The sequence below is a fragment of the Mastomys coucha genome, unplaced genomic scaffold (genome assembly GCF_008632895.1).
Source record: "Mastomys coucha isolate ucsf_1 unplaced genomic scaffold, UCSF_Mcou_1 pScaffold9, whole genome shotgun sequence".
Lineage (NCBI taxonomy): Eukaryota > Metazoa > Chordata > Mammalia > Rodentia > Muridae > Mastomys > Mastomys coucha.
The window spans coordinates 146,228-162,210 of record NW_022196915.1 but is presented as its reverse complement, the minus strand read 5'-3'; the positions used below and the strand labels follow the sequence as shown (position 1 = coordinate 162,210).

At 42.4% G+C, this 15,983-nt stretch overlaps 2 protein-coding genes across 2 annotated transcripts in view; one reads left to right on the top strand and one right to left on the bottom strand.

The window, feature by feature from the left end:
• Positions 1–9,251, bottom strand: part of CUNH3orf49 (chromosome unknown C3orf49 homolog) — a 22,384-nt gene extending 13,133 nt beyond the window's left edge. Inside the window, exons 1-2 of the mRNA XM_031362574.1 lie at positions 9,127–9,251; positions 5,553–5,875 (exon numbers count right to left, since the gene is read on the bottom strand). Coding sequence (XP_031218434.1) covers positions 5,553–5,875; positions 9,127–9,251 — 448 coding nt within the window. The remainder of the gene's footprint in view (positions 1–5,552; positions 5,876–9,126) is intronic.
• A 4,795-nt stretch (positions 9,252–14,046) lies between these two features.
• Positions 14,047–15,983, top strand: part of LOC116084918 (cadherin-related family member 3-like) — a 78,628-nt gene continuing 76,691 nt past the window's right edge. Inside the window, exon 1 of the mRNA XM_031362212.1 lies at positions 14,047–14,102. Within this exon, the coding sequence (XP_031218072.1) occupies positions 14,060–14,102 (43 nt within the window). The 5' untranslated portion in view covers positions 14,047–14,059. The remainder of the gene's footprint in view (positions 14,103–15,983) is intronic.

The following is a 15,983-nucleotide window of genomic DNA, read 5'->3' as shown; positions in this document are numbered from 1 at the left end:
ACGGGGGTGGGGTGGGGTGGGAAGGCGAGTCTGGAAAGCCATCTCAGCAGAACTTGGGCCACCAGCTTGAACCCACTATTTGACTTTGAGTTGTTTGTTTTCACTGCTCCCAGACACCCCTTCTCTCAGAACCTGGAGCAAGCTGGGGTTGGTCCTTGGCATATTTAAATGCTTCTGTGAGTCTGACCATTTCCCAGGATAAGGCTTCATTTTCCAAGCACTTTTTTTTTTCACTCTCCTGGCTTATCTCGAAAATTCTGGTACCAGATGAACCATGTGTGCTTGTGCTCCTAGCACTAGTCCCTGTCTGAGTAATGATGGTTTACCAGTACAACTTATACTTTCTCCATTATGTCTGCCCTGGGTTCCTTGGGATTCTGGGTACCCAGAGTTGGGACTCACCCATCAGAAATGTGTCCTAGTTCCTAAATTTATTGAATTTGGCCTCAACACACTGCCTAAACAATTGGAAAAAAAAATACATATACCTTACCCTTTCTCCATTTTTCCTTGATCTAAGTCCTGTTTCTATTTGCTTGGCCTTCCCATTGTAGAATCAAAATGGAGTCAAGCATGCTCCTATAGAGCAGAGAAATCTTTGACTGACATGAACTTCACGCCCTTAGGCTGAGTGACTGTTCCAGGAACTTGAAAAAACACCTTTCCTGTCCTGGGATAACCCCAGAATGCCTTTCCTGGAATGACCACAGGGTGCTCTAACGCCCTCTGTGGAATGTTACAACGCCCTGACTGGAGTGTGACAATGGCTTAGGAAAACCTATACATGACTCTTTGCTAGGTGATGAATCTATAGTTTGGAATTTACCCCGTTTCCTCTCCCCCCGGTTTGTGGTTTATGCCTTTATAAGCCTTGTAAAATCCCAGGCCGGGGTCGAACTCCCCTACTCCCTGCGCGGTGTATGGGTTTCGACCCCAGCATGCTGGCCTGAGCTCTTGTCCCGTCTTGCTTGTAATAAAACTTCCTCATGTGATTGCAGCAAGTTCGGTCTATCGTGAGTCATTGGGTGGTCGCGTCATCCCGAGACTTGAGTAAGGATCTCCCCAGTTCCGGGGGTCTTTCACCATATTCCAAGTCTGTTGGGCCAGGGACTGAAGTGTACACACACCTGCTCTGGCCAATGGCTGCTCTGAGCCAAACCATTAATCTAACCACTCCTGAGGTATGTACAGATCATTTTTCTATGAATTTAATTCCATTATGGTATATAAGCAACACAAGGTTATTTGTCATCTTAAGTATGGGAAAATATAGAACATAGAGCCATAGCACCATCACCATCTTGAGTAAGAGCAACCACAGGACTGAAGCCATCTTTGTTATGGAAAGACATGGCTTCACAGACATCCTATCTACGAGAAGCAACGGGTCGTGAGCTGACTAAGAAACATGTCTCCTAAGATACTTTCATGTTCTATAATGATACACCATACAGAGGTAAGAAAAGTCCCCAGTCTCTTTATGAACCATGTTTCTGAATTAAAAGTTTGATTTGGATACTCGAAGAGCTTCAGTTCAAAACTGCGATTTTTTTAAGGCTCTAAACCTAACAGATAAAATAACAAAAAGTTCTAGTCTCACGAAAGCTCCTTTAATGTGTCAGAAATATATTTGAAGTCATGCTAAGAACTGATGCAGTTAATTACAATATTAAGTTTTATTTAGCCTCTTGTTTGATGTTTGCAAGGTACACTTTAGAGCAGATAATAAAAAACAAAGATTGTTTAACTCAGGTATGCTTGGTAGGTCCTAGCCCTCAAACCTGTCAGAGGATCTGTTGACTATGTCATTTAAGCTTATTATTGTGGCAGGATTTTCCCTGTCCAATTACATTAAAATATTAGTGCAGCAAGAGGCCTGTGATTGGACAGGGAAAAGGGACGCAGCATGAAGAGTTGCAGGAACAGACAGAGACTCAGAGAAGGGAGGAGGAAAAGCCAAGATGGAGGCAGATAATCAGGAAGAAGACCCTGATCTGATCCTGCATGGTTTTAAACAGCCACAGGTAGTTATGAATATCATATAGGGAGAGAAAAATTGGGATAACTTGTCTGATCTAGGTGGCCAGCTTGTATCATTATCAACTGGCTCTGAAATTATTGTGTAGGCATCTTCTAAATTGAGAATGTATTGACATATAAATCTGACTGGTTGATTATAAGCTTCTAGAGTTTTGTTTTACTGGGTTACTGGAAGTTGGGACCACTGACCACAGGGGGATTATGGCTGAGAGGGTACAGGCGGCACTGAGGCAGTGAACCAGAGCTGGGAAGGCTGCGATCTGTCACTGCATGGGGAGAGCCATGGAGGCAGCAGAGTTGATGGGCAAAGAGTAGCTGGGAGCACGGAAACTTAGTGGTTCTTTTTAAATATTTCCTGCAACATATTATGACAAACAGAGACTCCCAAATCTTAGCAGTAACACCCCCACCCCTAGGTCTCCAAGGAGGCATGAGCAGAACAACAAAGGACTCTCTTGGACTGTGGTATGTTAACCACTGGGCAAGAATGCCCCAATGCCTCTCCTGCTGCTAGGACCTGGCCTCAATTGTGGACAAACAGAATACCAGAGAATTGATTGCCACATGTTGCTTAAGACAAGGTGAGGTTGATTTCTTCCATATTCCTCCTCCACAGAAAAATCCTCTCATCTTCTGGGCCTGATGGCCAAAGACTGCCTCTTCTCATGATGCCATGGAAACCATAGGAGCCTGGGACAACTGTCTAGGTAGTGGACTATGGACGAGTCTCTGTCATTTTAATTGACACACAGGCCATTTAGATTACAATTTATCCTTCTCACGTCTCTGACAATATAAACAAGTAAGCTAACTGTAACTTGACAACTAGAAAACAACAAGCAACTAACTCCTTACCTCAAGGTAATCCACCACCCTGTTAGTTCATTAGTCAATGTATTAGATAGTTGAAACTGCTAGGTCACCTATTTTAAAAGACAAACAGGTTTGCCATGCTCACAGGCTTCATGTTAAAAGACAAACAGATTTCAGATGTAACCTTTTACTATTCTTTATCTAAAGGAACTCACTTGATAGTGACTGCTCCAGTGATCAACTACCCGCCTCATTCACGGTTAATAATTGGATAGGAAATAGTTGTAAAGTTTATGTAAGGTCTGAGAATACAAAAACTTAACTCATGAAGACCTAAGAAAGTATTCAACAGTCTAAGAAGGTGTTTTAAGGCTGGTAAGTGAAAGTAAAAGCTTAATGATGATAAAGTGATTTAAGATATATAAAAGGTCTTGGGGATTGTTCTGATGCTTTTTCTTGATTCATCCCACAAATTGGGAATCTGTGTGTCCCAAATTTTTTTGTTTGTTTGTTTTTTTCGAAACAGGTTTTCTCTGTATAGCCCTGGCTGTCCTGGAACTCACTCTGTAGACCAGGCTGGTCTCGAACTCAGAAATCCTTCTGCCTCTGCCTCCCAAGTGCTGGGACTAAAGGTGTGTGTCACCACCACCCGGCTCCAAATATTGATGGTCCCTGTTCCCCAATGGTTTTTGATTGATTAATAAAGAGCGGGAATGGCCAGTAGCTGGACAGAGAGAGACTTCTCTCTGGACTTCTAGGTTCCCGGGAGAAGAAACACAGAAAGATCTCCACAAGAAGGGAGTAGGGACAGATCACACTGGGAAGGGGCAGGAGGGAATAACTGCCAGATGTAGGTACAGAAGGAAAGCAGGCCCCAGAAGGGCTGCACAGAGCATCTTAGGCAGCAAAAATGGGAGGGGGGGAGACACCCAGAAGGAGCCAGAGCAAGAAGATAAAAGAGAGATTTAAGAGGTGTTAAGTCAGGAATGCCAGAGAGGAGAATATGCTGGCTGTGGGGAGGTTTAGAAGTGCCCAGAGACATTGAGCTAGTCAAGGCATAACTAAATTAGCTGGCCTATGTATGTCTTTCATTCATGAATCCAGAGCGCTCTCTCTCTCTCTCTCTCTCTCTCTCTCTCTCTCTCTCTCTCTCTCTCTCTCTCTCTGTGTGTGTGTGTGTGTGTGTGTGTGTGTGTGTGAGAGAGAGAGAGAGAGAGGTAAGTGGGAGAGGAGCTTGTGGGAAGTAGAGAAGGGGTTTCAGCAGGAGAGAGATGATGATAATGAAAGAGGATAGTGGAGGTAAAAAAAAGTCACCCAAAGCCATTATATGCATTCATGAAGCTGTCAAAGAATAAACATAAATAAATAGATGTTAAAACTTATATAGATGATAGGCTGGAGAGATGCCTTGGTGGTAAAGAGTGCTGGGTATCTTTCAGAGGACATGAATTCAATTCCCAACCTGCATGTGGTGGCTCAAATGCCAGGTATTCTGATATCCTCTTCTGGCTTCTTTAGAGTACCAAACACTCATACACATACAATTAAAAATTTTATAAACAAAAAATGAGCCTCCTTTATGTCTTGCTAGTTATAAATTTCATCCCTCCAATTATCTATCCTCTGCTGCTGGAATGAACTGTTAGGAAGGGAGGATTCACCTCTAGAAGAAAACCAAGAATCCTACTATAGCTTGATTTTCTAATATATGTACATGCATGCCCCTATTTATGCATGTGTGTGCATATACATTTAAATTAAAGCTGAGCATAGAAGTTGATAGGTGGTGGCACACACCTTTAATCCCAACACTTGGGAGGCAGAGGCAGGCAGATTTCTGAGTTCGAGGCCAGCCTGGTCCACAGAGTGAGTTCCAGGACAGCCAGGACTATACAGAGAAACCCTGTCTTGAAAAACCAAAAAAAAAAAAAAGAGAAACCTTGACTGGAAAAAACAAACAAAAGTGAGTGTAGAGTGACTTGACAACTTATTAGTCAGACTGAGAGAAATATTAAGGACAATATAATCTATTTTTCTCAAACTTTATACATATATCAAATTGTGTACATATATGAGCCAACTGAGGGGAAGCCCAGTAGAACATGGATTCTTACCCAGCAGACTTAGGTGGAACCAGAGATTTTGCATTTTAGACAAGCTCCTTTAGAGTTGTTGGGCTTAGATGGGATCCCAGCAACCACATGCTGGCTCACAACCGTTCGTGACGAGGTCTGATGCCCTCTTCTGGTGTGTCTGAAGACAGCTACAGTGGATTACTCCTGAGCAAGCAGGGCCAGAACGAGCAGAGGTCCTGAGTTCAATTCCCAGCAGCCACACGATGCCCCACTGTCATCTGTACAGCTACAGTGTACTCATACACATAAAATAAATAAATAAATCTTAAAAAAAAAAACCAAAAAAACAAAAAAACAGTTCTTTTGGTTCAGGTCTTAGATTTTTCCAGCCTATGATCCAACAGGTCCAGTGCTTTTTGGCCTCTGTTAGGTGTGACAAATAGCAATAGTGGGTAGTGTGTAATGGAGCAAAGCTAGGCCATACTTCCAGTGACTATAGAAATCCCATCAGCCCCTGCTCTTAAAGGTTCCATTACCTCCTAATAATAACACCCGAAGGGACAAGGCAACACATGGGTCTTTGGGGACATTCCAACCACTTAATATTAAATTGCCACTGGTTACCTTTCTGTGAGAGCTTCCTCATCTTCGGCTTGGTAAATAATCTTGGAGACGGAAGCTCCCTCACCAATCTAGGCAGCAGGCCCTGTGCATCGGAGGGAGCAGCGTCTTTCTGCTCCTCAAAGCTCTCCCTGCCAGCATTGGCTGACTGGCTTCCACACTGGCAAGACAGCATTTTCCCAACAGCGCTCTTCATCTTCTTCACCAGGTTTCTTTTTGGGTTGCTTCGGCTTTCATGAGACCCCAAGTTGCTTCCGTTTAATGATTCCTCTTTAGGGACCAACACATTTTGCTTGGCTAAGTTGGTGGACACAGCTCTATGCCATCTAAACAAATAAGCAAACAAAACACATTAGAATACTAAAAAAAAAAAAAAAAAATGGCCAGAGACATGGCTCAGTCAGTAAAGCACTTGCTGGGAAGGCATGGGGACCTAAGTCCAGATCCCTAGAACATACATGAAATAAATGATTGGTGGGGGCATGGACACAGAAAGGTCATCAGGGCTGGCTGAGCAGCCAGTCTAGTAGAAAAACAGCAAGTTCAATGATATGAGGGACCCTGTCGCGGAGGAATAAGGCGGAGAGCCATAAAGGAAGACAACTGATGTCTCCGCTGGCTTCTGTACTAGCACACATATGCGCACACACAGCACACCCCACAACCTCACATGAACACGACTACTCACGCGTTCTACAGCTGCCTGCTTATTGTTCTTTCATGACCATCATCTAAATGAACACATGCAGTGTGTAGCACATCAAGCTTCTAGCACTTGCTTGTTTCTGTTCTGTTTTGTTTTGTTTTTGTTGCTGGGGATGGAATCCAGGCCTTCGAATGCTAGAAGGTGTTGTATCCTCAGCCCTGGGATGTGTGAGTCTTGCTAATATAGTTCTCTGGAGCCAATGTTTCCTTTCTTCTCATTGCCCAGTAATATACCACAATATGGATATGTTACACTGTATGTACTCATCCACTCATTGGAGGACTGAAAGGCTGGAGAATCTTAGAATTTAAAATGAGGGCATTTAATACAAATGTATGGTGTATAACCTTTACCTAAAAGGACATGGAGGGCCACTGTAGCCAGCCAGAAATATAAAATAGCCAGTTCCAGGAACCCAGAGCCTCAGGGCTCTGGTTCCCGATACCTGCCCCTCCTGAATGATCCACAATGAGGGCGGAACTAAAAATGAAGGTCTAGTGGTTTATGAGACTCTCCACCCTGTCAACCAGTAGATGAAGATTACATTCCTAGAATGAATGTGTTCCCCTCCCTAACTGAATACCTTGGGTGAGGTCCCTCTGAAATTTTCCACTGTTTTTATGTTCTGTTTCCTTGGTAACTCTCTCTCCGCCCCCAGCTTCCCTTAAATACCCTACACTTCTTGTGTTCCGGGTCGAACTCCTCTGACTGGCAAGGTCATGAGATCGACCCGGTACCGGTATCCCCAATAAACCTCATGTGATTGCAGCAAGTTCGGTCTCTCGTGAGTCATTGGGTGGTCGTGTCATCCCGAGACTTGAGTAAGGATCTCCCCAGTTCTGGGGATCTTTCAGGACATGTTTGAATTGTTTTCATTTGGGAGCTATTATGAACAAAACTATAAACAATAGGGCATAAGCTTTTGTGTGAACATAAATCTTCATTTTCCAAGCATGACATCCCAGCTATAGCATGATATGATTACTTTGCAAAATTTCAGCATGTTGCTTGCTACACTGCACGCATAGTATGTTTATATGTTATACATGTTTCTGATTTGGATTAAAATAAATTAATGACCATTAAGATGAACTTCATATACTACCTAATGAATCTCAGGTACCAACATAAAAGTGTTATTATCTTCCAGCACTGTTGGAACACTGCTCTAATCAGCTTCAGAGGCAATTGCTCTGGGGAAGAGGGTATGTGGTCCCTGCAGTCCGATGGCATCAGTCTCATTCCAAACCACACCTGCTGACTGTACAACCTCGGGCATGTTATTTTTTTTTTTTTACAAGATTTAGTTTTTTCATTTGAAAATGGATATTCTCTTACCAGAAATCTGAGAAAAAAGGAAATAGTTTATATGTTTAGATCCTAGTAAAGCCTTCAATATGTGACAGACCTTATTAGCCTGAGGGTCAAATAAGGACACATGTTCTAGAGGTGAAAGGAAGGCAGCCTCACGCTATAGACGCCTCCAATCTGTGGCAAGGCCACAGATGTACATAACACTGAGTCCAAATGGTTTTGCACGGCTATGTTGCCCTGTGTTTCTTGTAGGTGGTAATAAAGTATCCTGAAGAAGATACTCCATTTCCTTACTTGCCCAAAAGTAACTTGTCAGTATCAACCTTCTGTGGACCCTTCAAGACCCTTAGTAACTGCGGGGATTTTACTAATGTATTGCCATAAATATGTGCATGGCCACTCTGACACACAATAGGAATACATTTCAGAGTACTCATGGATCCTGAATGCCCTCCATGTAACTGCTCAGGTTAAAAAAAAATATTTTCCTTTAAGCAGGCAGTGGTGACTCAAATCTGTAATCTCAGCACTCAGGAGTCTAGCTCAGGAGGACTGAGCACAAAGCCAGCCTGAGCTGTTACAGAGAGAAGCAGCCCCAGAAACAAGTAGACACCCATGTTATGTCTTCTATCCTTTACCTACCACTGATTTATATAACACACTAGAGAATGTCAATTGTTCTAGGACCTGGGAAAAGGATGCCTGTGATATCTGTGACAGAAAGGAACCTTTTAAAAGTTTTTCTTTTGTTTACTTCTGTTTTTAGCACTGCATCTATTTTGCCTGCGTCATTTCCTCCTTAACCCCGGATTTCTTGGAGGGAGTGAACATCTCTGCAATATTTCACTTGATGCAGTAAAGTTTAGAAGCTTGATCCGTGACACTCTAGCACCTCAGATGAACACCTCATTTGCATTTCTCCGGGCTGTGGCTTATGGGTCAACTACAAAAGATCCCCAGATACACTGGAAACCAAACTGTCAAACTGCATTTCAATATGGCGTGCTCCTAGTAGTGTATGGCTATCTTTACAGTTTTGCCTTTGGCAAGAAATACCAGGTCTAGGGCTATTTTGGTGTTTCCTTGAAGAGGGATCAGTGATGAAATAGGATTAGGATACATTTCAGTAGCGACCATTGCTTTAGCCGGGAACAGAAAGCATCGGAATACATTCTCAAGATCGCGTATTCACTGATGTGGAATGTGAGAAGACGAAAATACTGATATTGAAAAAAAGTATCTTCTTAATACTGACATTAATCTCACATGACACATTAAAAGTCAAACTCAGGGGGAAAGTAAAGCTTTCTGCCTGTTAAAAGTGACGCTTTAATAACTGCAAAAGATGACTTCCACAGCACGCCACATCCTGATCTGATGCAGCACTCCCTCCTCCCTGCAACACCTACAGTCTATACTTTTAAATTACAATGTTTAAAAGGGGATACTACCTTTTCACAATGGATCTTGTTTAATGAAAAAACAAAACAAAAACAAAAGCAAAAAACAACAAACCAAAGGTACCAACGGGAAAGGAAGTAAGTCTTTGTTACCTACCTCTCTATCCCCTTCCCTTTGAATGAGCCAGTTTTCCTATTGGGTTGCTGGATTCTTTGGTACTGGCCAATCTTCCCACAGGCAAGCTTTAGGAGTTCAGCTCGACAAAACTGAGGGCGCTCCATCGCTGTCAGTTTCAGCTGTGCTAACTTATTTGGATTTCTTTAGCGCTTGAGCGAAAAGAACTTCTAAACAAAATCATCCTGTGACTGAGATCACGGCCTAACTTTTGGCTGTTTGGAGCAAAACACACAAGAAATACTTGGAATTTCCCCCCACCATTCTCTTCCAGGTGTTAGCCCGATCATTTATGGGACTGACCGTGTTTTACTTCAGAGTCGTCCAATGATGCATGTGACAGAAGTGCGGGAAATTCCCTGGTACCGTGTGAAATACTACACAGAGAAGGCACATTTGGAATAAAAAAAGTCCCAGCATAATTGATAATCACATTTAGATCTTCGTGTGTGAGTTCTATAGGGAGGATGGTGCTCTGGGGTCTGAGCTTTTCTATTCCACCCCTCAAGAAGGCACGAACAAAGAGGCCCGCTGTTGTTTGGCTGTCGCAGTAGTCACTGAAAGGGATATGTCCTTACATTTTGAGTTTCTGTTGAAATCTTTTAAAGCACGAAGCTAAAACAGTTCAGTACCTGGATCATTTGCACATTATTTCTGCATTTATTTAACCAGTAAGAATAAATCCTGTTTAGGTAAGAATGTTACCACAAGGTGGCAGCAGACACAAGGCTATAATATGGGTTCGTCTCAGGCTTCGTTGGCCCTCCGAGTAGCTGAGTTCAATGGACTGGCTGCTTAAAAAGAAACCCGACTAATACAGATGTAGAGGCTCACAGCCATCCATTGGACTGAGTACAGGGTCCCCAATGAAGGATCTAGAGAAAGGACTCAAGGAGCTAAAGGGTTTGCAGCCCCTTAGCACGAACAACAATATGAACTAACTAGTACCCTCAGAGCTCCCAGGGACTAAAACTCCAACCAAAGCGTACACATGGTGGGACTCATGGCTCCAGCTACATATGTAGCAGAGGATGGTCTAGTAGGTCATCAATGGGAGGAGAGGCCCTTGGTCCTGTGAAGGTTCTATGCCCCAGTGTAGGGGAATGCCAGGGCCAGGAAGCAGGAGAGAGTGTGTTGATGAGCAGGGGGAGGGAGGAGGGAACAGTTCCCCGCCCCACACTCTGGAGGAGGGGAAACCGGGAAAGGAGATATCATTTGAAATGTAAATAAAGAAAATAACTAATAAGAAAGACTTAAAAAAAAAAAAAAAAAGGAAACCTCCTCAGGAAAGCTGAAGAAAGGTATATAAATTACTCTGTTCCCTGGGTGCGGATCCAACAATCATCCATGTCACTGATGTACATAGCATTTAGTTGAAGGTCTTATATAAACGCCGCTTTCAACTCAATACATTTGAGACAAGACAAAATAAACGCGCATGTCTAACATTCTCAGGTGCTGCTGCTGATTTTGGTACGTGGGATTTTGTAAAGTTCAATATCTGGGAGAAGAAATTGAGACAGAGCAAGAGGCTGGGAGTATGATTGAGGATTAAGCACACACTCAAGACCTTCAAGACCCTGGGTTCAAAACTCAGCACTTGCCGGGCGGTGGTGGCAAACGCCTTTAATCCCAGCACTTGGGAGGCAGAGGCAAGTGGATTCCTGAGTTCGAGGTCAGCCTGGTCTACAGAGTGAGTTCCAGGACAGCCAGGGCTACACAGAGAAACCTTATCTTGAAAAAACCAAAAACCAAAAACCAAAAAAAAAAAAAAAAAAAAAAAACCAACCCCAAACCAAAACCAAATCAAACCAAACCAACCAACCAACCAACCAAACACTCTCAGCACTTAAAGAAAAAAAGCAGGAATAAAGCGTGTAACATTGAGGTACTATGATGGAGTGTTCAGAACGGTCCATCTGAGCTCCTGCCCCAGCCTTGGGTTGCGGCTTGAGTCCTGCCACAGTCGCATGACTGTACCTATTTTCTCATCTCTCAAATGGGAATGCTATGGGTGCCATAGCTGTATAGTGAGATTCAAGCCAAGTAGAAACTCTGCCCTCTGCCGTAGCAAGAATCTCAGGAGGCAGGTGGCTCCCGGCTCACACTGTAAGGGGCCTGTACTACTTATCACTGTGGCTGGGAGGCTTTGGTCACGTGCGTGCGTTGGAGCTCTGTTCAGCTCTGGTTTTCCTCTTGGCGAGAATCATGGGTATTAGAATAAATAGATAGACCCGCGAACAGTTCCTTTAATCAGGAGTTTTCACATAATGGTTAGTATTAAATCTTCATTTTGTTGGATTCAATCAAGTGCATGGTTGGCTGTGATCAGCTTTATGACAGGAAGAGAGTGGTATTTTATTCATGTGAGTGAGTGTTCATGTTTAAATATGCCTCTCTGTGTGCAAGTCTAAGGTCACAGAACAACCCTAAAGCACATAATCTGGCTACCAAAAAAAAAAAAAAAAAGTCAAGTGAAAAAGAGGGGCACATGGGAGCAGTTCTGAAGTCAGGCTAGACTTAAAACCTAGTTTTATACCTAATAAGTTCTAGGACCTTAGGAAAGGGGAGAAGACCTCTGCCCCTCAATTTTCTTGTGTTTAAAATACAAACAATCAACGGCACCTCCTAACAGGCTCTCCCCCCCACACCTCCACTGGACTATCTTAAAGTGCTACGGGACAACCTGACACAGACACAATGAAAAGAATAATTTCAGCTAATTAAATGTAGAAAATGCTATGAAGAAAATACATAATGGCTGATAAGGTAAAGGTGAGGGGCAATGCTGAAGGGGAGCACCAGGAAACCCTCACACTAGAGTCATGGGGTCTGAAGCTGAGCAGGGAAATAGCTGTGTGAAGATCTTAGTGTTTCTGGCACATGAATTGAGAGACAGGGTGTGTGTATATGATAAGCTAGAGAAGTTGCCTGGGCCAAACCAGCTTAGTACTAGAAACCAACCTAAAGTGGTCCTAGCTTTGTCTTCAGAGTGAGGAGAAAGGAAGTTAGCAAGGCTTATAAGGAAGTGGTCCATGCGTATTTTTTTCTGGGCAATGACATCCAGTCTGGACAGAAATTACTTAGAATTCCTGCCAGGATTTTCAATTCTTGCAGAGGAACTCACACGCTAGGTGCTTTTACAAATAAGTTATTTTAGGAACTAATGAAGGATGATAAGATAAAACTAAAAGGCCACCATAGAAGGCCTCTTAGAGCAGTGACATCTGAGACGAGACATTTCATGTAAAATGTGGCAAACTATGCTAAGAACTGGAAAAGGAATATAAAGAACAAATAACCATGTAAGCAAGAATTGGGAGGTGGATGGATTCTAGGCACACGTAGCGGCAAAGACCAGTGTGTCAGGTACGGGAACGTGGGGAAAGGGAGAAGAGGGTTCTTATGTTTTAAAAATCACTGCACAGAAGATGCACTGGCGAGGGAAGACAGCACCTGCGGAAAAGGCATCAGGAGGTAACTAGGTCAGGCACCAGAGAGTGATGGGTAGGTCTCCAGACAGAGAACAGAGAGAGACAGAGACACACAGAGATAAAGACAGACACAGAGAGGGGGTTGGTTAATGAGCTAGGGTGTTATAATAGTCTAAGTCTAAGAACACAGATGTTTGAGGTTATAATGATGGTCAGCTACTAATGAGTAAGGCTCAAAACTAAAAATCAAAAGTAAAGTTGTTTCACTAAGGAATATTCAGCAGAGCTAAAGACACAAATCCACATTTTCTCATAAACCTCATTTTCTTTTCAACAGTCCTCCCAGCACATGGCATAGATCCATCCTGTTATGAGCACTTCCTGGCCCTTTATAGATGTCCCTCTGAAAACCAATGAGCCATCTACAACAGGTCAAAGTCTGGTTCAAACACAGCATTCCTTGCTCTCAATGATATCCTTCTTTTGAACACACATGAGATTGCATAATCCTATTTCAGTAACCATAGCAACAGTTGACTCCTATAGAGATAGCAATCGATTGAATTCTCTAAATTAGAGATTGCAAACATGAATCCCTGCAGGAACCTGGAATGGATTTGTAAGAAGCAATGGGGTGTAATAGGGAGGGATGGGAACTCTGGCCAACTGTAAAGTATTGGGCCAATCAAATGTTATTGAACCACACATTTGTGAGAAGCTTTGTGTGTATAGAAATATGATCCACAGCCCATAGTTGGTTCTGAGGTCAGCTCTCTGCTGCCTTTCTCAGGTATTTTTGTGTGACCTCTCTGAGCAGCCAGGTCTTTGCCATTGGTAGTCTTAGAGCAGGTCCTTCTACTACTCCAGGTTTCAACTTGAATGTCATAACACGGAGTGGCTCTTGGCCACTTTCAGGCTGGTTTTGCAGTTCCTCTCTAATCTGCTCTGCTTAGCAACTTGAAATCCCTCTGTAAATCTGGTAAAGCTGGTTCTTGATTTTAAACTGGGGTGTAATGAATACATCAAGCAGGAGAGGACAATGAGGGGTGGGGTCACTAGTAAATGAAATCCTTTTGAATATTAATGAAATGAGCCCAGTGAGCACATTTCCTGAAAAGCTCCCACTAATGATGGCCTTCCCCCTACCTCCCTACTTCAAACACCTCCCCTCTACCCTTAACCCCCACTGAAAATATCCATCTCAACTCTCCACCACCCACCCCAAATATCCCCTTCCAACCCATCCCCTCACCGCCCTCTGACTCCTGAATCAAATTCTTTTTCCACTTTGCTTAAGTAAATCCAGTTGCTGGAGCTTCAGCCTTACAGGAAAAAGGTGTCACTTTACAGATTAGGTAAGTGTGTACTTGCTGCCTAGAAACAGGTCTCAATATGGTGACTCTGCAGCAACACTGTGAACATCTTAGAAGTTAGCCAACTGGAACTGTATTTCTGCAGCAGCCAGAGCCCTTGAATCAACCATGCTTCCTTCCCATTTCCTCTTTGTACTGCTTGCTGCCTCAGGTTAGTGTTTCCAACGTTGTACTTTTAACTACTGAAGTAATAGTTGGATTGTTTTCTTCTGCGTTTCTTTTCACTTGCTCTAGAACGTTTGATGGGGATGGTCTTTTGAACTCAAGGGCTCGATGGTTGCACCTCCTTGGATAATCTACCTTCTTATCAAGATATTTTCACAGATGCAGTTTATAAAGGGATATCAGGGCAAGTTCTCTGGGAGACAACTGGTCATTTCTACTAGTATCTAAAATCTGGAACCTCAGGAGGCAAGCTTCTACCATGGAAGGTTTACCTATGGAACTGCACAGTGTAAAAGATATATGTAGCCCATTTGTAATATCAAGAACTAGGGGAAATATTGCCAGAAGGCAAGATAACTCATATGCTAAGAATATAGCAAGAAGTATTTTGGAGATTACAGGTAGAAATGGTAGAATTGCAAAAATGGGGGAGAATATATAGGCGATTTAAGTTTTACTCTATTTCATATATTTTTTTATTGATTAAAGTAAGATTCTATTTTGTATGAAAAAAAGCATATAACATGTCTTCCTAATACTTTATTTAACATGTTGAAATGATATCTTAAGTACTTTGGATCAAGTAAAATCATCTTTACCATCTTTAAAATATATATATATATATATATATATATATATATATATATTTATATATATATATAGTTTTTGAGACAGGGTTTCTCTGTGTAGCCCTGGCTGTCCTGGAACTCACTCTGTAGACCAGGCTGGCCTTGAACTCAGAAATCCGCTTGCCTCTGCCTCCCAAGTGCTAGGATTAAAGGAGTGGGCCACTACTTCCTGGCTTTAAAAAATATTTAACAATATAGTTACAGTTCTTTCTTTCTTTCTTTCTTTCTTTTTTTTTTTTAAACAAAGTCTCACTTCATGCCCCTGGTAAGTCTGGAACTTACTATGTAAGCCAGGGTGGCCTTAATTCACTGAAATCTACCAGCCTGCCTGCCTTTGCTTCCTGTAGCACACAGGAAGGATTAAAGATGTGCCTGTCTGTTTTGATTTTTGTGATGGGATCTTATTCTATAGCTTAGACTGCCCTCTAACCCACAGTCCCTGGCCTCAGCCTCTTGGCCAGCACAATAAACTTTTGCCACTCTTCTATACCCTAACAGAACTTTCTTAAAATGTATCAAATACTGCGACTGAGCCCAGTGCTCTTGTGGTATACAGACGTATGTGTATTATCTACAACTATGCTTTATAAACTATTTTCCACATTGATTTTCATATTTTAAAAGTCTGTGTTTCTAAATTCACATAACAATAGGACCTACATCCATGTATGAGTTGAGAATAGCCACCCCTGTTACATAGGAGTCCACTTTCAGTTTCTTTTTTTTCCTTTTTTTTTCCTTTTTTAAAGATTTGTTTATTATTATAAGTAAGTACATTGTAGCTGTCTTCAGATAGCACCAGAAGCGGGTGTCAGGACATCAGATCTCATTATGGGTGGTTGTGAACCACCATGTGCTTGCTTGGATTTGAACTCAGCACCTTCCTAAGAGTAGTCAGTGCTCTTACCTGTTGAGCCATCTCTCCAGCCCCACTTCCAGTTTCTTATAGTCCCCATGAGTCCTTATGTCTGACAAGGAACAAAGCTGCTTTTCACAGCAGCTTTACTGTGAAACCAAGTTCTTTGTTTTTGACACAAAATATACTTTAAAAAAGGTTAAATCAATTAACTTTTCAGTGCAATGGGCAGTGAGGCATTATTAGGTGCAGAAATAAACACCTAGCTACATTCCCCAACCTGTAGAATTGGACCATAAATCTGACCTAATTATATGGCACACACTTACAAACTTTCAAACCCATTCAGTGTCACATAAAATCTATGTAACTAGCAAGGAAG